Raw genomic sequence first — 22,395 nt, 5'->3', positions numbered from 1 at the left:
TATATTTAAAATGAGGAAGGCATTCATGTACCACATTTGATGTGTAATTTCTTATGGTGTGAAATAAACAAAAACGAAGAAATTGAAATGAGAAGAAAATTTACGTAAAAAATTAATTTATTTTTACAAAAAGTTTACCAAAGTAAAACTTATGACGAACGGGGTTTTTTGTTTTTTTACATAGGAATCACCACTTATCAAGGCCAAGAGGCCACTCGAGGATAAGGGTTAAAGTGTGTACAGTAGAAATTGGACAATATAGTAATCGTTAGTAATGGAAATTCGGTAAATTTGTTAGCAAGTGGAACGGCTCATCAAAAACTTGCTTACGTTAGACTTGAACGCAACCATATTGTAGTCAGCTGGAAAGCAGGAAAACGGAAGACAATTCCACAGGCGTGCAGTTCTAAGAGAGAAGCTTTGTTCATGGAATCTAAGTTTAGTTTTAGGTACAGATAACGAGTGGGGGAAATTATTGATAGTGTTTTCAGCTAGACGAGTGTTTCTTGTGAAAGTTTGGCGAAGAGGGACCATAGACTGAAGCTCAGTCGAACACTTTCCATGAAAATAACGATACATCAGAGACAAACTCGCAACATCTCTACTGTGAGATAGAGGTTGCAGGGAAGAGAAAAGGATATCTCCTACGAGGCTACGAAGTCTATTTTGAACTCTATCAAGGCAGGACAAGTCCTTTCTAGCAGCTCCTGCCTAGTTGTGGCAACAGTATTCCATCCTTAGACGTACCTGGCTCTTATATAGATAGAGAATTTCATCAGCTTTGATGTTCCATTTAAGATCAGGAGTAAAGGTCAAGCCCAAAAGCTTGTAAAAACATGAGCCCCCCTCAAGACGAGAGCCATTCATTTCAACTGATGCCAGATGTGGATCAGAACGTTTATGATGTAAAGATAGAAGCTTGGTTTTAGATGCATTAAAGGTAACCAGCCTTCTTTTCCCCATTGTACCACGTGCTCAAGATCAGAGGAGAGAGAATTGGAGAGAACTTTTACTGACTTAGATGTGCTACCATAGATGGTAGTGTCATCAGCATAAATGTCTACAAATGATGTAAGGATGTGGTTTGGAAGATCATTAATGTAGATCAGGAAGGACTCCAGCATTAATACTGTGAGCTTTTGATTTTTGCCAAGCTCTTATGAACCTGTCAGAAAGAAATGATTTAATAATTGAGAAGACATTTCCAGCTATACCATAGCTAGAGATCTTTATGCCATACCCTATCAAAGGCCTTAAATATGTCAAGAGCAATTGCCCTAGAAAGGTAGCCTCCGTCGAGAGATTCGCTAATCCTATGGGATATAACTGTAAGCACAACTGCTGTAGATTTAGCAGAACGGAAACCATATTGTGTGTCACTAAGAAGGTTATTTTTATTGAGATGATTAGTTACTTCTTTATTTAACACAGATTCCAGCAACGTACTCATGACGCACAGGAGACTTATTGGCCTGTACTGAGAGGGGGGTGAGCGATCACCTGAATTCTTAAATACAGGGCATACTGATGATATTTTCCAGGGTGATGGGAAGCAATTCTCCTTAAGACAACGTTTAAACAGTTTTGTAAGTATGGGTGCTAGTTCTGGTTGAATTTTTTTTATTACTTTAATTGGAATACCGCTAGGGCCGATTGCTTACTGGAATCAAGATTTTTTTATTAGCTTGGAACCATCTGTATATCACATAGGGTGTTTTCTGATACAGGAGGAAATATTGGGGGTTGGCGGCCTTGGTCGCAAAGGCTAGAATTAGCTGCAAAGTTCTTGGCAAAGAGTTTGACTTTGATGCTGATGAGATTACCTCAGGTCCATTGATGATAGTTGGGATGGAGCACACGCTTCTGTTCAGGATTCTGTTTGCTATTTGCCAAAACTGGTGGGAACCAAGCCGCTGCTCAGCTACTTTGGACTTGACGGACTGAGCATACAATTCTCTTGCGTTCTTTATTACTTTCTTACAATGGTTGCTGGCAGACCTGAAAGCGGCTTTAGTTTCCATACATCTATTACGTTGGAAGCAATGGAAACAGTGACTTCTGTGCTCAATGGCAGCAGCACATTCTCGAGAGAACCATGATGGCTGTTAGGTTTTTGATGGAACTTTTTCGAGGGTTTGAAACAGTCTATACCTACAATTAACCATTCCGTCAGGTCTGATACTATAGAGGACACATCCTTTTTAAACATGGAACGCAAAGGTAGATCTGATATAAATGTACGGAAGGTATCCCAGTCAGTCATAGTGTATCGATATACTGTACGATGGAGAGGTACGTCTGAAGATTTATTATGTTTCATTTTTATCTTAATTGATACAACAGAGTGGTCAGAAGATCTAAGAGGAGACAGAACAGAAACTGAACATGCTTCAGGGAAAGTTGTGAGAAAAAGGTCTAGCAGACTCGCATACTGGCCGTCATTATCGGGCACATGGGTTGGTTTGTGAACAATCTGAGTGAGGTCATAAGCAATGGAGAAATCATGACAGAACCTCCCCTCATCATCGGTCTTGTTTGAGTGGGTCAACCGTTCCACGTTGTGAACATTGAAGTCTCCACATACGTGAATGTTAGCTGAAGGATAAGCAGATAGGACTTGGTCAATTTTCTCAGATATGCTTTTAAAGATAGTAACTCCACTGTTATGGTGGCGATAGAGAGTAAATATAAATGCAGTACTGTGAGCTGGTGCAACCCGGAAGCACATGTAGGATAAGTTAGGATCTTCTCCGGAGATATCCCTACCACATGGAAAGCTATCTTTAATATAGGCACATATTCCATGCCCATGACGATCTTGGGGGTCAGATTTAGAAGTTAAGTTAGAGTATCCTTTAATTACGAACTCATCTAGGGAAACAGCCTGTCCAGTGCCAGTTTCACTTAAAAATAAAAGGTCAGGTTTAGTCTCCTGTAATTAGGTTTCAACCTCTGGAAGGTTAGAACGTACACCCCTGATGTTGGAGAAGGAAACATGGTAGTGGGGAAGCGTTGGAAGTTGGAGTTCCGGGTTTAATTGTGTATTTTTTATTGAAACTTGTCATGATGGGATTTTGGAATTCGTGGACTAAGTCGTCAGACTTGCTTAGAGCAGGACAGAGAGGGGAAACTAAGAGAGAAAAAAACAGGAAATTTTTTATATATATATATATAGAACATGATAAGGTAAAGCCGTAACAATTACCCACTAGTATGGCATCGAGAGGCCCCACCAGAGACTACTGAATGGTCCAGAATCTATTCATCAAATGGCAATACAGCAGCCCCAGTACTTTGCACCTGCTGATAGGACAGCCTCCTTAGTGGTTAATCCATGGTTCGGGTCCCTGTTTATCAGGCGGATAACGTCAGCCCAGATAAAACGTTTACCTCCAGCACCCTTACTTGTGACATGGCTACAAGGATAGACATAGAAACAGAAAATTTCCGCCACCTCTGACAACTGTTCGTGCAAAATATTGCCAACCTAGAAAACAGCTTTATCTTCTCCCTTTGTCAGAAACATCACTCATTAAAAAATGAGGACTGAGGGGCAAATAAAGAGAAGCGAGAGTAACGGGAGCTGCCGATAACGCATCCACAATACGTTTTCTACTCTCCATAAAAATTTTTTTAAGTATTGTACTTAATAAAAGTCCAACTAGCGTGTTTAAGGGAAAGTATTGTGATAGATTCCCCTCCTACGAACTATAAATGAATACAATTTCCTAATCTATTTTTGCAATCACCAACATTTATGGACGAGAAAACGCTAGCATTAAATAAAACAATCAGAAAAGAAATATATAAATTAAATACTGAAATAAAATGTAGTTAATTGATATTTGAATCTAAAGATAAAAAGATTGATATAGAATTCACTTATCTAGAAAAAAGGAATTTCGTCTCCAGAATGCAGACTGTTGAAAAGAATTTTAGCTTTAAAAACATCAGCGTTCCAAAGATTTTTTTTAATTAACCGTTAAAAGAAAAGCATGATCATATTTTGGACTAATGATGATTTAAGCATGATCATATTCTGGACTAATGATTTTTTAAGGAACTTGCGATATAAAAGAAAAGCGAGGAGGGGTCTTCCGAAAGTCATCTGTTGACGTTATAAGTAATTGAGAGATAAAATGAAAGCAGGATTGAGGGGTGAGGTCTAAAAAGAAAATATAATGGTTACGTTTGTGCTATCTTTAAGATCGACTTGGTAGATAAATAAACATTTATAGACGTGACAGATAGATAAATAAACATTTGTAGACGTGACAGACAGAAATAATATTACAACATGCACACAACAAAAGCAAGTAAAGCATATTCTCTTAAAGTTCGATCTATGTCCTTTCTTAAAGACGAACACTTCGACCGAACTATAAACAACCAGTGTTTTTGTGTATTCCATCTATATTTATTTTTTAATTATTTTTATTTTTATTTTTATTTTTCATGTAATTCCCTGTGTAATTACCTACACTACTCGGATACTTTATACCCCATCTGAATCAAACAACAATAAATGTTTTGTTTTTTTTGCTTGTTTATTTGACGGTCACTTCTTATAAAGGTCTGGGGACCACTCTAGGGTAAGTTTTAAGTGTTACGTAGATGAGACAACATGATCAGTGATGGTGGAACGATAGATTATTTAAGAGGAATGCAAATTTACACTAGATTTGAAAATAGCCATGTTATAGTGAGCCGGGAAACAGCCACACGGTAAAATGTTCCAGAGACTGACAATTCTAGTAAAGAAACTCTGCTCATGGAACTTTTGTTTAGTTTTAAGCACAGTCAGGGAATGAGATGTTGTTGACAGTTATTATAGCTGAACACGTATTGCAAACATTTTATATGGAGGAAGTGCAAATGTGTCATCCTATTAGGCTTTCTATAAACTTAATTGTGGATTATACATTTCATAATATTTAATTGCTACCAAATTATTTTAAAATAACCAAACATTATATAATTAAATTCTTGAAATTCGCCTAACTTTATGAGAAAACATGCAAGGAGTCATTAAAAACCAAACTAATTTATATAATAATACGCTAAAGTATTTCATCTATGGAGATGAATATATGGACATACGATATAACCAATCGAAATCACTTTTACTTAAGATGTTGGCGACCTTCAGATGATATCAACCTTTTTTCACAAGTGGATTAAGTTGGCAATTGGCGCATAAACGCCGGTAAATATTGTCAAAAACAAATCGAGAAGTGAGGCTTACTGGTCATCAGAATCCATGAGTTTGGCCATAGATGGAATGGTTTATGAAAAAAAATTAAGATTTCCTTACTGTGTCAAGCTGGGGCTGTGTATCTCTGGAAACGAAGCCAACTTCTCTATTGGAAATTAAAGTCTCCTAAATATATGGATTTGAGCGCTTAGGTATACTTTGGTTGCTGCATTTATATTATCGAAGACGTAGTCGAGTAGAGTGCAGTTTTAGATTGAAAGAGGACGGTAGGGGAAATGTATAATTAACTCACGCTATGTTGCAAGGTCAGTCTTTAAGCATAAAAATATCCTTGCATAAAATATCCTAGCATAAAATATCCTAGCATAAAATATCTTAGCATAAAATATCTTAGCATAATATATCCTAGCATAAAATATCTTAGCATAAAATATCCTAGCATAAAATATCCTAGCATAAAATATTCTAGCATAATATATCTTAGCATAAAATATCTTAGCATAATATATCTTAGCATAAAATATCCTAGCATAAAATATCTTAGCATAAAATATCTTAGCATAATATATCCTAGCATAAAATATCTTAGCATAAAATATCCTAGCATAAAATATCTTAGCATAAAATATCCTAGCATAAAATATCCTAGCATAAAATATCCTAGCATAAAATATCTTAGCATAATATATCTTAGTATAAAATATCTTAGCATAAAATATCTTAGCATAATATATCTTAGCATAAAATATCCTAGCATAAAATATCCTAGCATAAAATATCCTAGCATAAAATATCCTAGCATAAAATATCTTAGCATAATATATCTTAGCATAAAATATCTTAGCATAATATATCTTAGCATAAAATATCTTAGCATAAAATATCTTAACATAATATATCTTAGCATAAAATATCCTAGCATAAAATATCCTAGCATAAAATATCCTAGCATAAAATATCTTAGCATAAATTATCTTAGCATAAAATATCTTAGCATAATATATCTTAGCATAAAATATCCTAGCATAAAATATCCTAGCATAAAATATCCTAGCATAAAATATCTTAGCATAAAATATCTTAGCATAATATATCTTAGCATAAAATATCCTAGCATAAAATATCTTAGCATAAAATATCCTAGCATAAAATATCCTAGCATAAAATATCCTAGCATAAAATATCTTAGCATAATATATCTTAGCATAAAATATCTTAGCATAATATATCTTAGCATAAAATATCTTAGCATAAAATATCTTAGCATAATATATCTTAGCATAAAATATCCTAGCATAAAATATCCTAGCATAAAATATCTTAGCATAAAATATCTTAGCATAAAATATCTTAGCATAATATATCTTAGCATAAAATATCCTAGCATAAAATATCTTAGCATAAAATATCCTAGCATAAAATATCCTAGCATAAAATATCTTAGCATAAAATATCCTAGCATAAAATATCTTAGCATAATATATCTTAGCATAAAATATCCTAGCATAAAATATCTTAGCATAATATATCTTAGCATAAAATATCTTAGCATAAAATATCCTAGCATAAAATATCCTAGCATAAAATATCCTAGCATAAAATATCCTAGCATAAAATATCCTAGCATAAAATATCTTAGCATAATATATCTTAGCATAAAATATCTTAGCATAAAATATCTTAGCATAAAATATCTTAGCATGAAATATGCTAGCATAAAAATATCCTAGCATAAAATATCCTAGCATAAAAATATCCTAGTATAAAATATCTTAGCATAAAATATCCTAGCATAAAATATCTTAGCATAATATATCTTAGCATAAAATATCTTAGCATAAAATATCTTAGCATAAAATATCTTAGCATAAAATATCCTAGCATAAAATATCCTAGCATAAAATATCCTAGCATAAAATATCCTAGCATAAAATATCCTAGCATAAAATATCTTAGCATAATATATCTTAGCATAAAATATCCTAGCATAAAATATCCTAGCATAAAATATCCTAGCATAAAATATCCTAGCATAAAATATCCTAGCATAAAATATCTTAGCATAAAATATCTTAGCATAATATATCTTAGCATAAAATATCTTAGCATAAAATATCTTAGCATAAAATATCCTAGCATAAAATATCTTAGCATAAAATATCCTAGCATAAAAATATCCTAGCATAAAATATCCTAGCATAAAAATATCCTAGTATAAAATATCTTAGCATAAAATATCCTAGCATAAAATATCTTAGCATAATATATCTTAGCATAAAATATCTTAGCATAAAATATCTTAGCATAAAATATCTTAGCATAAAATATCCTAGCATAAAATATCCTAGCATAAAATATCCTAGCATAAAATATCCTAGCATAAAATATCTTAGCATAAAATATCTTAGCATAAAATATCCTAGCATAAAAATATCCTAGCATAAAATATCCTAGCATAAAATATCCTAGCATAAAATATCTTAGCATAATATATCTTAGCATAAAATATCCTAGCATAAAATATATTAGCATAAAATATCTTAGCATAAAATATCCTAGCATAAAATATCCTAGCATAAAATATCCTAGCATAAAATATCCTAGCATAAAATATCCTAGCATAAAATATCCTAGCATAAAATATCTTAGCATAATATATCTTAGCATAAAATATCTTAGCATAAAATATCTTAGCATAAAATATCTTAGCATAAAATATCCTAGCATAAAAATATCCTAGCATAAAATATCTTAGCATAAAATATCTTAGCATAAAATATCTTAGCATAAAATATCCTAGCATAAAAATATCCTAGCATAAAATATCCTAGCATAAAATATCCTAGCATAAAATATCTTAGCATAATATATCTTAGCATAAAATATCCTAGCATAAAATATCTTAGCATAAAATATCTTAGCATAAAATATCTTAGCATAAAATATCCTAGTATAAAAAAACAATTAGAAGAGGGTTGAAATGCTTTGCTTGGGTCCTAACCTGTCCTGGACACTTATTTCATTACCATATAAAACTTATATAGGTTTTGACGCAGCTAGGTAGTGATATCGGTGTAATAATAAATGTTCCTTTAAATGAAAATTAATCTTATAGTTCGGATTTTTTAGATGAGGATTATTTCATTTGTATTAGTAGGATAATACGCAATTACATGTATCTGTCCAATTTCGATAGGAAAATTGCCATTTTAAAAAAGATGTACCCTAAGAAGGTCAGAGATTACAACGATTGGAATATTATGAAAATTACAACCACGACAGAATAGAGGTCTTACTAATCTAAATAATATTAACATAATTTTGTTTCTTTATACCTACGTTTCCAAGCTGTAACTGATTGTCTTCAAGTTTGCAATGGTGTAGTCGAAGAAGATCCAAAATTACTCCGAGTGAAACATTATGAAAATACCAAACAAGGTAAGAATAGTAGTTTTACTCCAAATGATATTAAGCAAACTTTTTGTTTATCGTCGTATGTTTACAGATTTTAACGTTCGATTAAATAAAAGTGACGATGACAAGTTCATTCGTATGGAATTCAGTTACTGATATCGCAAACACAGATGTAAATATATCGACGATAGATCACCATGGTATATTTATTAGTTAAATTCATTCTTGTATATATATTTGGGATCATTGGAGATAAAGTATATGTTCACATGAAAATACCAAAGTCCAAAAAGATATACCCGAAGATTAGAAATAACACCGGTCAAGCTATTGTAAAAATAACAACCAAATGAAAATAGTCGTCTAACTAATCTAAATTATATTATAATACAAAATTACATATATGAGGTTTTAAGGGAGTTCAAGAAGAGATTCCATCGAAAAAGGCCAGTACTCTTTAAATCTGGTCAGTGGCATTTCCACCAAGACAATGCACCAGTCCACGACTCCATCCTTGTACCACACTATTAGACCAAGATTTATATCAAAACAGTTCCTCGTCTTTCCTATAGTCTAGACCTTGTTCGCTGTGACTTAGTCAATCCCTAAACTCAAGGAAAACCTTAAAGGCTGTCGTTATGAGAATTGAGGAGATAAAAGAGACTGTGTCGTGGGTCATTGACACGTTCATACAATAGGACTTTCATGAGGCCTTCCAAAAATTGTTGGAACAGTACAACAAGTGCATTGCAGCTGAAGGAGATAACTTTGAAGGGGACTAGAGTTTCATGTGTGTACTATTAATACATGTGGCCATACAAAAAAGTCCGAAAATTTATTGAAAGCACGTCGTATAATGACGTATAGATAATGATGATATCAAAAAGACATTTTTTTTTTTTTTTTTTTTTTTTTAATTCAATTTTCACCCCAAACAAGGCACAGTGCCACTTTGAAGCAGGGGGCTACTATTAGGGAATTAATTAGCGGGGTCATTATGAAGGGAGAAGAGTAGAAAGATGTTTGTTAACATTACACTTGAACTTCTGCATATCATTGCAGTTGTGAAAGCAGAATCCCGGAAGGGAGTTCCAAAGACCCGCAGTTCTGGGGAAGAAACTATTGGAGTAAAAGGCTTTCTTGCACCTAGGGATCTCCACTGTAAAGGGATGAGACTTAGTAGCTTGTCGGGTTTGTCGGGGGTAGTTACGTCGGGGAGGTACAAGTGTTTGCAGTTCGTCAGAGCATTCACCATTAAAGTATTTGTAGAACAGGCAGAGGGATGCAACATCTCGTCGATGGGACAGAGGTTGAAGCCCAGATGACAGTTCAGGACCTATCAGGTTTGCGACTCTTTTTTGAACCCTGTCCAGGAGCGAGAGACAAGCAGCAGATGCACCAGCCCAGATGTGACAACAGTACTCCATACATGGGCGAATGGTTGCCTTATAGAGGTATAGGATACTGGCAGGCGTAAGTAGTTTTCTAGCACGGTAGAGGGAGCCAACCTTCCTTGCAGCAGCCTTGGCAATGCTCTCAATGTATCTATTCCAGTTCATATTCCCTGTAAACGTTAGGCCGAGGAGTTTAAAAGAAGTACTTTCAGGCAATGTGTTCTTGGCCATTGCTATTGGTGGTAGAGAAGGTTTCTTGTAGTTATTGAAGGAAACAAGCTTAGTCTTAGCAGCATTGAATGAGACCAACCATTTTTGTCCCCATTCCACTACGGATTGGAGGTCATCCTCTAGTGTTTCTGCCATTTTCTTGGATATGTGTTCATTTGTTTTCCCCTCATATCTGTTATAGAGAGTGGTGTCATCGGCAAATATACCCATCTCCGAAACAATATTATCAGGGAGGTCGTTTATAAATATCAGGAACAATAGAGGTCCAAGGATAGACCCCTGAGGCACTCCCGCATTTATGTCATATTGTTTGGATGTACGTCCGTCGAGGACAACTTTGATTTTTCTATTACTTAAGAAGGATTTAATTACGTTATGAATTCTTCCAGTGATTCCATATGATCTAATTTTCTTTAGAAGACCATCGTGCCATACCCTGTCAAAAGCCTTAGATATATCAAGGGCCACCGCTCTACCCTCCCCTGTTTTATCCAATGAACGGTATATACGTTCAGAAACTACAGTTAAGATATCTGCTGTTGAACGGGCTTGCCTGAATCCATATTGTTTGTCAGTCAAGAGTTTAGCAGCTGTTAGGTGCTGGACTAGGGCTTTATTAACTAAGGACTCAAATATTTTGGCGAAAAGCGGGAGGAGGCTAATGGGGCGATAATTTAGTGGGTCAGTTCTTTCACCAGAATTCTTGAAGACTGGTACCACAGAGGCGGTTTTCCAGCAGTCGGGAAAACAAGATTCGTTAAGGCATTTATTGTAAAGTTTGGACAGAACTGGAGCAACCTCGGCAGAGCATTTTTTTAATAGCACAGCCGGGATGAGATCTGGTCCACATGCTTTAGAGGTGTCTAGGTTTTTTATAATAGCATGTACCTGAGAAGGGGTGATTTTCAAGTCGTCAAGTGTGGCGTCTGTTCGCAGAGGAAAATCAGGGAGTGAGTGGTGTACCGAGTTCAGTGTGGAGTTTGAGGCAAACCGACTGGCAAGCAGATTAGCCTTGTCAGTTGCCGTGCAAGCAACCTCATGATTGTTTGTTAGTGGGGGAATAATTGACTGTCCATTATTAACTACGCTGTTGTAGATTTTCCAAAAATCCCGGGTTCCTAATTTCTGTGCTTCGATGCGCTTTCTGGTGGTTTCAGAGTAATCTGACTTAGCTGTGTCTATCACTCTCTTACAATTATTTCTAGCTTCTATAAACTTCTGTTTATTTGAGCTGGACTTATGTCGGTTGAATCTGCGGAACGCATGCTGCCTTTGACAAATGGCAGCTGCACAAGCAGAAGTAAACCATTGGGGGGAGTGGGGCTTGCTATAGTATTTCCGTGCGGGAACATGTGCTTCAATAGCAGTTTTGATCCATTCAGTTGTCTCATTTGCACACTGTTCCGCTGGAAGTGTAAAGATATTTTGCCATGGGGCATCTCTGATGAGCTCCCTGATGGCTTCCCAATCAGCCTTTTTGTAATACCTCGTTGTTTTGAGTAGTGGGTCTTCAGTTTTAGGGCGAGAATTTAGGCTGATTTCTACCATTATCACAGCGTGATCAGCATTCCCGAGTGGGCTATGGGCATTTGTTGTACAGTCATTGGGAACTGTTGTCAGAAAGAGATCTAGAAGTGAGGCATGTTGATCGTGCTGGTCTGGGAAACGTGTCGGAAATGTAACCATCTGAGATAGGGAATGAGATATAGAGAAGCTATATGTGGCGCTACCAGCTACGTCTGTGTGATTTGAGAATCCTAGCCAGTTACTGTGGTGGACATTGAAGTCACCAAATACATGTATTTGTGCGCTAGTATCGAGGGAGAGTGCTATATCTATGCTGTCTGAGACTTTGTTTATTAGGGTACAGTCTTGGTTTGAGGGAGAGCGGTAGAGAAAATATAAGTAGCTAATATTGTGTTGCATATTTAGTCTGAAGCACATAAAGGCCTGGCCCTCTGATTCTAGTTTTATTTCTCTAGTTAGGGGGAGGGTGTTTCGAATATAGACTCCAAGTCCATGCATATGTCTGTCCGAGTCCTTACGGTAGAGTGGGAGATAACCAGGCATGTTAAAGTGGTTAGAGGGTATGGAGGAGTGGAGGTTAGTTTCACTTAATGCTAAGATATCCGGGGTGTTTACAAGGAGAAATGACTCAACATCATCTAAGTTAGTTCTAAGCCCGCGGATATTAGTAAATGCAAGCCTCAAGGGAGGAGGCAGGTTGGTTTTCTTTGAGTTTGGTCCTGGTTTAAACGTAACTTTTGCTTGAGCTGTCATTTCATTTTATTTTATTTAAAAGTTTCAGTTAGGGTGGATGAGTGAGGGGGTGCTGGACAAGTAGTTGTGCAGAATACCAGACATGCAATACAAGTAGACCATCAGCTGTCCTCACCCACAGGATTGTGGCCTCAGGAAAGCCCACCGGGGATGAGTGCAGGGTCCCTTTCCATGCGCGACATGGCACTACAAACATCCCGATATTTTACAACTGTTGATGGAGCAGCCGCTCTAAGCGCTACCAAAGAGTTAGGGCTCCTGTACTATCAGTCGGAAACAGCAGCCAGGAACTGTCAATCCGGTACCCTCAATCCATTAGGCAAAGCCAGCCCAGTCCAACTGCACTGACATATATGGCACTGAAGCACCCCACTGTGTCCAGTTTAGGGGGATGGGATGTGGCAGGAGTGGGGAAAAGCGGCGTTCATTACCCTAGTCAGGAAACAAGGTCAACCACTGGGTGATTCAAGCGAGTCCCTGTGATAGTACCTCTACGCCTGGCCAATAGGCAAAGAAGGAGTATGAAAGCCGAGCGATAGACAGAGTCTATCTCCTCCTTAAGCAGTTTAGGTTTGCCAACCGGTGATTTGTTTGAGTCACCAGCTCTAGGAAGGTTGTCGTCCAGGACTGAAGAGACCTCCCTCCCCTAGGTTTAGTTTCAGAGTTTTCCTTCTCCTAGACGGATGGCCTGGGAAGACCTACGGGTCCATCAGCTCCGAGGGGGTTCGCCCCGCGCCTGGGTCCTAATCCAGGTATTTCTGCGACCCCGCATGGGTAGTTAATATTTATTGGTTATTTAGGTTAATATCTCCTGGAAAAATCGGGCATTTAGGTTAGCTTCTACAGAAGATTTTCACTCCTCAAGTGTGGTTTAAAAAGGGCATTATTATGCTGTCCATTTTCATTTATACTGAGAGAGGGCATACGTAAAAATTCATGCAGTGGAAGCAGTTAAATTTGCTACAGTATTGGATCGAGAGAGTCGAGTTGATGTATGGTTAGATATAGTTTTGTAAGTTTAGCAATATATGGTTAGATATGGTTTAGTAGGTTTAGGAATGTATGGTTAGATATGGTTTAGTAGGTTTAGGAATTAGGATAAAGTGCTAGAGTATGATCTACTTTCTATTAGAAATTCTGATTTGGTGCCCAAACCGGACATTTAGTAAGACTGAAAGATTAGATATGCTCAGTATAGAGACAAGAGAACATTTGATATGGAGTACAGTTATACCTGATAGATATAGGTTATTGCATATTCTGTAAGTATAGTAAAAGTATAGATGGATGGATAAGTAGTATTGTATACGAATGCATGGAATTTTAGACAATTTGAGTAAGTTGCCTTTAGACTACAACTAAGGAGAATGACTTCGCTTTTCTCTTAATATCCGGAAGTTTTTATTTCAATGAGTACCGGTTTAGTTTGTGTAATAATTATTGCAATACTATCTCTTAATAAAGAGATATTAACGGTTACTGTTCATTATAGATTACTTTAAGTCAATGTATTGGACTAAGGCTAGTAAGTATTTACTTAGAAGCTTGGTTATGGGTTGGGAGCTATAATCGGGAGCATGCCTAGGAAATTGTAGGTGTTAATGGGTATCGATTTGCGAGTTTGTTAAGGTCAAGGGCGGAGAGCAAGGACCCATCTAAGTTACGTGAGACGGATTTGTTTAGTGTCAACTTAGGAAGTAGAGCAGATTTGATTTGTTAGTTATCAGGAGAAAGAGAATTTAAGTAAAAAATAATAAGGTTTGTCATGCAAAACAGACAAGGCAGTCATCTTGGAGGTAAAGTATCTATAGGCGGTACTTGCTTAGTATACAAGCAGCAGTATTTTGTAGTTTGGAGAGGAATTTTAGGTACAATAGTTTCATGACTTATTGCAAAAGTCCGTAGTCAAGGTGAGGGACGATGTACTTCTAATATTGAAACTGGGTTTATCTAATTTTAAAAGTAGTTGACTAGAGTGTTATTAGGTGTTCTACTTTGCTTAGGGATATAATAAAGATTTAAGGTAATATTCAGGGTGATATAAGCAGTTTCATGAGGATTGGATATATGATCACTGGATGTTGAACTGCTCAGGAGGATTCTTGTATCAATTAAGAAGGATGTCTTGGTGATATAAGATTTGAGAAATTAAGAGTCTGGGGATACAGAGAGCTTTGAGCCGATGAGGATTCAGTATAGGCGATTGTATATAGGTAACAAAGGTGGTTTAGTTTAGTACGCACGTATTGTACATATTAAGTTCAATCCTCTAACGCAAAGGAAAATCCGTTTGCATTCCGGTTTGCAATTTTGTCAAAAGGGGAAATTTAAAAACAGCTTATCTAATTGTTGATGATATCAGTTTATAGACAATAGTACAGACTGATAAATTGTTGTGTAAGGCATAAGAGCCCCTCATCTTCAGATGAGATGATGGATCACGAGCAAAAGTTCGGAGCAGGGATCCGGAAAGGAAATGGACGTGTAAAAGCAAGGGGGGGGGTCACTGATGTTTATAACTTTTTATTTTTTTTTCTTAAAAAAAAAAAAAAAAAAAAAAAAAAAATTATTTTTTTTTTTCGATGGCTGATTATATTAAGTATCGTACTTAAATAAAGTTTTCATGTCCTCTAAATAACTTAGCATAATTTCTTTTTTTACCGAGTTTGTCTTTACTATAGCATTGACTTATTAATTAAGTGACATGGCATTGTAAGCGGCGAAATAGTCTATTTAAGTGAAGAAAAGTTATCGGTTACAATATGCCTGAAAATGGAAAGAATATTAGCTTTAAATTATATGCGAACAGTTAGGAATTTTTACTTAGCTTTGGGTTTTTTTTCTTGGATACTCGAGGCTAAAAAGCATGGTGGTCGTTTGTTTCACTTGGCCTCATACGGTCAAATGGCACTTGTGGTACCAAGATGCTATCTAATTAGGGAGACGGTGTGGGCTGATTTAGAGGGAGGGGGGGTCACTTAGTGAAAAGTGTTCCAGTTGGCGGCGCGACATATTTCTTTACATGTGTATCGTTTTTAGAGGTATTAATGTTAACAATTGAATACACGTTTCAAACAAATATGATGGAAATAAAATATTAATAGATATAACGTAAAAGTAATGACATACATAACGTACAAGGTGAAAAGCGGAAAAAACTGAAAAGGAAATGTGCAGTTGAAAAGTACAGCTTTAGGAAAGAATTTAAATAATAAACTTACGGTGCGTAAGGATTCGTTGAAATAAGTTTTAACCGTCGTGAAGGAAAACCATCAATAAATTGAGAATCATAGAGTTTTAGGTTTAATTCAATAAATCTAATTATTTATGGGTTTTTTTTTTTTAATATATGCAATAATTGAACATGCAATAAGTCTGGATTTATAACACGGTGGAAATGATATTTAAATAAGGTTTTCATGTCCTCTAAATAACTTAGCATAATTTCTTTTTTTACCGAGTTTGTCTTTACTATAGCATTGACTTATTAATTAAGTGACATGGCATTGTAAGCGGCGAAATAGTCTATTTAAGTGAAGAAAAGTTATCGGTTACAATATGCCTGAAAATGGAAAGAATATTAGCTTTAAATTATATGCGAACAGTTAGGAATTTTTACTTAGCTTTGGGTTTTTTTTCTTGGATACTCGAGGCTAAAAAGCATGGTGGTCGTTTGTTTCACTTGGCCTCATACGGTCAAATGGCACTTGTGGTACCAAGATGCTATCTAATTAGGGAGACGGTGTGGGCTGATTTAGAGGGAGGGGGGGTCACTTAGTGAAAAGTGTTCCAGTTGGCGGCGCGACATATTTCTTTACATGTGTATCGTTTTTAGAGGTATTAATGTTAACAATTGAATACACGTTTCAAACAAATATGATGGAAATAAAATATTAATAGATATAACGTAAAAGTAATGACATACATAACGTACAAGGTGAAAAGCGGAAAAAACTGAAAAGGAAATGTGCAGTTGAAAAGTACAGCTTTAGGAAAGAATTTAAATAATAAACTTACGGTGCTAAGGATTCGTTGAAATAAGTTTTAACCGTCGTGAAGGAAAACCATCAATAAATTGAGAATCATAGAGTTTTAGGTTTAATTCAATAAATCTAATTATTTATGGGTTTTTTTTTAATATATGCAATAATTGAACATGCAATAAGTCTGGATTTATAACACGGTGGAAATGATATTTAAATAAGGTTTTCATGTCCTCTAAATAACTTAGCATAATTTCTTTTTTTACCGAGTTTGTCTTTACTATAGCATTGACTTATTAATTAAGTGACATGGCATTGTAAGCGGCGAAATAGTCTATTTAAGTGAAGAAAAGTTATCGGTTACAATATGCCTGAAAATGGAAAGAATATTAGCTTTAAATTATATGCGAACAGTTAGGAATTTTTACTTAGCTTTGGGTTTTTTTTCTTGGATACTCGAGGCTAAAAAGCATGGTGGTCGTTTGTTTCACTTGGCCTCATACGGTCAAATGGCACTTGTGGTACCAAGATGCTATCTAATTAGGGAGACGGTGTGGGCTGATTTAGAGGGAGGGGGGGTCACTTAGTGAAAAGTGTTCCAGTTGGCGGCGCGACATATTTCTTTACATGTGTATCGTTTTTAGAGGTATTAATGTTAACAATTGAATACACGTTTCAAACAAATATGATGGAAATAAAATATTAATAGATATAACGTAAAAGTAATGACATACATAACGTACAAGGTGAAAAGCGGAAAAAACTGAAAAGGAAATGTGCAGTTGAAAAGTACAGCTTTAGGAAAGAATTTAAATAATAAACTTACGGTGCGTAAGGATTCGTTGAAATAAGTTTTAACCGTCGTGAAGGAAAACCATCAATAAATTGAGAATCATAGAGTTTTAGGTTTAATTCAATAAATCTAATTATTTATGGTTTTTTTTTTAATATATGCAATAATTGAACATGCAATAAGTCTGGATTTATAACACGGTGGAAATGATATTTAAATAAGGTTTTCATGTCCTCTAAATAACTTAGCATAATTTCTTTTTTTACCGAGTTTGTCTTTACTATAGCATTGACTTATTAATTAAGTGACATGGCATTGTAACCGGCGAAATAGTCTATTTAAGTGAAGAAAAGTTATCGGTTACAATATGCCTGAAAATGGAAAGAATATTAGCTTTAAATTATATGCGAACAGTTAGGAATTTTTACTTAGCTTTGGGTTTTTTTTCTTGGATACTCGAGGCTAAAAAGCATGGTGGTCGTTTGTTTCACTTGGCCTCATACGGTCAAATGGCACTTGTGGTACCAAGATGCTATCTAATTAGGGAGATGGTGTGGGCTGATTTAGAGGGAGGGGGGGTCACTTAGTGAAAAGTGTTCCAGTTGGCGGCGCGACATATTTCTTTACATGTGTATCGTTTTTAGAGGTATTAATGTTAACAATTGAATACACGTTTCAAACAAATATGATGGAAATAAAATATTAATAGATATAACGTAAAAGTAATGACATACATAACGTACAAGGTGAAAAGCAGAAAAAACTGAAAAGGAAATGTGCAGTTGAAAAGTACAGCTTTATGAAAGAATTTAAATAATAAACTTACGGTGCGTAAGGATTCGTTGAAATAAGTTTTAACCGTCGTGAAGGAAAACCATCAATAAATTGAGAATCATAGAGTTTTAGGTTTAATTCAATAAATCTAATTATTTATGGGTTTTTTTTTTTAATATATGCAATAATTGAACATGCAATAAGTCTGGATTTATAACACGGTGGAAATGATATTTAAATAAGGTTTTCATGTCCTCTAAATAACTTAGCATAATTTCTTTTTTTACCGAGTTTGTCTTTACTATAGCATTGACTTATTAATTAAGTGACATGGCATTGTAAGCGGCGAAATAGTCTATTTAAGTGAAGAAAAGTTATCGGTTACAATATGCCTGAAAATGGAAAGAATATTAGCTTTAAATTATATGCGAACAGTTAGGAATTTTTACTTAGCTTTGGGTTTTTTTTCTTGGATACTCGAGGCTAAAAAGCATGGTGGTCGTTTGTTTCACTTGGCCTCATACGGTCAAATGGCACTTGTGGTACCAAGATGCTATCTAATTAGGGAGACGGTGTGGGCTGATTTAGAGGGAGGGGGGGTCACTTAGTGAAAAGTGTTCCAGTTGGCGGCGCGACATATTTCTTTACATGTGTATCGTTTTTAGAGGTATTAATGTTAACAATTGAATACACGTTTCAAACAAATATGATGGAAATAAAATATTAATAGATATAACGTAAAAGTAATGACATACATAACGTACAAGGTGAAAAGCGGAAAAAACTGAAAAGGAAATGTGCAGTTGAAAAGTACAGCTTTAGGAAAGAATTTAAATAATAAACTTACGGTGCGTAAGGATTCGTTGAAATAAGTTTTAACCGTCGTGAAGGAAAACCATCAATAAATTGAGAATCATAGAGTTTTAGGTTTAATTCAATAAATCTAATTATTTATGGGTTTTTTTTTTAATATATGCAATAATTGAACATGCAATAAGTCTGGATTTATAACACGGTGGAAATGATATTTAAATAAGGTTTTCATGTCCTCTAAATAACTTAGCATAATTTCTTTTTTTACCGAGTTTGTATTTACTATAGCATTGACTTATTAATTAAGTGACATGGCATTGTAAGCGGCGAAATAGTCTATTTAAGTGAAGAAAAGTTATCGGTTACAATATGCCTGAAAATGGAAAGAATATTAGCTTTAAATTATATGCGAACAGTTAGGAATTTTTACTTAGCTTTGGGTTTTTTTTCTTGGATACTCGAGGCTAAAAAGCATGGTGGTCGTTTGTTTCACTTGGCCTCATACGGTCAAATGGCACTTGTGGTACCAAGATGCTATCTAATTAGGGAGACGGTGTGGGCTGATTTAGAGGGAGGGGGGGTCACTTAGTGAAAAGTGTTCCAGTTGGCGGCGCGACATATTTCTTTACATGTGTATCGTTTTTAGAGGTATTAATGTTAACAATTGAATACACGTTTCAAACAAATATGATGGAAATAAAATATTAATAGATATAACGTAAAAGTAATGACATACATAACGTACAAGGTGAAAAGCGGAAAAAACTGAAAAGGAAATGTGCAGTTGAAAAGTACAGCTTTAGGAAAGAATTTAAATAATAAACTTACGGTGCGTAAGGATTCGTTGAAATAAGTTTTAACCGTCGTGAAGGAAAACCATCAATAAATTGAGAATCATAGAGTTTTAGGTTTAATTCAATAAATCTAATTATTTATGGGTTTTTTTTTTAATATATGCAATAATTGAACATGCAATAAGTCTGGATTTATAACACGGTGGAAATGATATTTAAATAAGGTTTTCATGTCCTCTAAATAACTTAGCATAATTTCTTTTTTTACCGAGTTTGTATTTACTATAGCATTGACTTATTAATTAAGTGACATGGCATTGTAAGCGGCGAAATAGTCTATTTAAGTGAAGAAAAGTTATCGGTTACAATATGCCTGAAAATGGAAAGAATATTAGCTTTAAATTATATGCGAACAGTTAGGAATTTTTACTTAGCTTTGGGTTTTTTTTCTTGGATACTCGAGGCTAAAAAGCATGGTGGTCGTTTGTTTCACTTGGCCTCATACGGTCAAATGGCACTTGTGGTACCAAGATGCTATCTAATTAGGGAGACGGTGTGGGCTGATTTAGAGGGAGGGGGGGTCACTTAGTGAAAAGTGTTCCAGTTGGCGGCGCGACATATTTCTTTACATGTGTATCGTTTTTAGAGGTATTAATGTTAACAATTGAATACACGTTTCAAACAAATATGATGGAAATAAAATATTAATAGATATAACGTAAAAGTAATGACATACATAACGTACAAGGTGAAAAGCGGAAAAAACTGAAAAGGAAATGTGCAGTTGAAAAGTACAGCTTTAGGAAAGAATTTAAATAATAAACTTACGGTGCGTAAGGATTCGTTGAAATAAGTTTTAACCGTCGTGAAGGAAAACCATCAATAAATTGAGAATCATAGAGTTTTAGGTTTAATTCAATAAATCTAATTATTTATGGGTTTTTTTTTTAATATATGCAATAATTGAACATGCAATAAGTCTGGATTTATAACACGGTGGAAATGATATTTAAATAAGGTTTTCATGTCCTCTAAATAACTTAGCATAATTTCTTTTTTTACCGAGTTTGTCTTTACTATAGCATTGACTTATTAATTAAGTGACATGGCATTGTAAGCGGCGAAATAGTCTATTTAAGTGAAGAAAAGTTATCGGTTACAATATGCCTGAAAATGGAAAGAATATTAGCTTTAAATTATATGCGAACAGTTAGGAATTTTTACTTAGCTTTGGGTTTTTTTTCTTGGATACTCGAGGCTAAAAAGCATGGTGGTCGTTTGTTTCACTTGGCCTCATACGGTCAAATGGCACTTGTGGTACCAAGATGCTATCTAATTAGGGAGACGGTGTGGGCTGATTTAGAGGGAGGGGGGGTCACTTAGTGAAAAGTGTTCCAGTTGGCGGCGCGACATATTTCTTTACATGTGTATCGTTTTTAGAGGTATTAATGTTAACAATTGAATACACGTTTCAAACAAATATGATGGAAATAAAATATTAATAGATATAACGTAAAAGTAATGACATACATAACGTACAAGGTGAAAAGCGGAAAAAACTGAAAAGGAAATGTGCAGTTGAAAAGTACAGCTTTAGGAAAGAATTTAAATAATAAACTTACGGTGCGTAAGGATTCGTTGAAATAAGTTTTAACCGTCGTGAAGGAAAACCATCAATAAATTGAGAATCATAGAGTTTTAGGTTTAATTCAATAAATCTAATTATTTATGGGTTTTTTTTTAATATATGCAATAATTGAACATGCAATAAGTCTGGATTTATAACACGGTGGAAATGATATTTAAATAAGGTTTTCATGTCCTCTAAATAACTTAGCATAATTTCTTTTTTTACCGAGTTTGTATTTACTATAGCATTGACTTATTAATTAAGTGACATGGCATTGTAAGCGGCGAAATAGTCTATTTAAGTGAAGAAAAGTTATCGGTTACAATATGCCTGAAAATGGAAAGAATATTAGCTTTAAATTATATGCGAACAGTTAGGAATTTTTACTTAGCTTTGGGTTTTTTTTCTTGGATACTCGAGGCTAAAAAGCATGGTGGTCGTTTGTTTCACTTGGCCTCATACGGTCAAATGGCACTTGTGGTACCAAGATGCTATCTAATTAGGGAGACGGTGTGGGCTGATTTAGAGGGAGGGGGGGTCACTTAGTGAAAAGTGTTCCAGTTGGCGGCGCGACATATTTCTTTACATGTGTATCGTTTTTAGAGGTATTAATGTTAACAATTGAATACACGTTTCAAACAAATATGATGGAAATAAAATATTAATAGATATAACGTAAAAGTAATGACATACATAACGTACAAGGTGAAAAGCGGAAAAAACTGAAAAGGAAATGTGCAGTTGAAAAGTACAGCTTTAGGAAAGAATTTAAATAATAAACTTACGGTGCGTAAGGATTCGTTGAAATAAGTTTTAACCGTCGTGAAGGAAAACCATCAATAAATTGAGAATCATAGAGTTTTAGGTTTAATTCAATAAATCTAATTATTTATGGGTTTTTTTTTTAATATATGCAATAATTGAACATGCAATAAGTCTGGATTTATAACACGGTGGAAATGATATTTAAATAAGGTTTTCATGTCCTCTAAATAACTTAGCATAATTTCTTTTTTTACCGAGTTTGTCTTTACTATAGCATTGACTTATTAATTAAGTGACATGGCATTGTAA

General features: G+C 34.9%; 1 protein-coding gene across 4 annotated transcripts in view; it reads left to right on the top strand.

The window, feature by feature from the left end:
* LOC145286276 (uncharacterized) overlaps positions 1-22,395 on the top strand; it is a 107,801-nt gene that overhangs the window by 67,128 nt on the left and 18,278 nt on the right. For 2 of the 4 annotated variants that reach the window (XM_080135114.1, XM_080135113.1), the window contains exon 14: positions 8,564-8,653. The exons of the other annotated variants lie outside the window; for them this stretch is intronic. In XM_080135114.1, coding sequence (XP_079991240.1) covers positions 8,564-8,653 — 90 coding nt within the window. The remainder of the gene's footprint in view (positions 1-8,563; positions 8,654-22,395) is intronic. 4 annotated transcript variants of the gene reach the window in all.

The sequence above is a fragment of the Euprymna scolopes genome, chromosome 10, assembly GCF_053919585.1.
Source record: "Euprymna scolopes isolate OS-2025 chromosome 10, ASM5391958v1, whole genome shotgun sequence".
NCBI lineage: Eukaryota > Metazoa > Mollusca > Cephalopoda > Sepiida > Sepiolidae > Euprymna > Euprymna scolopes.
The sequence above is the reverse complement of the archived record's forward strand: the minus strand, read 5'-3'. Positions and strand labels throughout refer to the sequence as shown.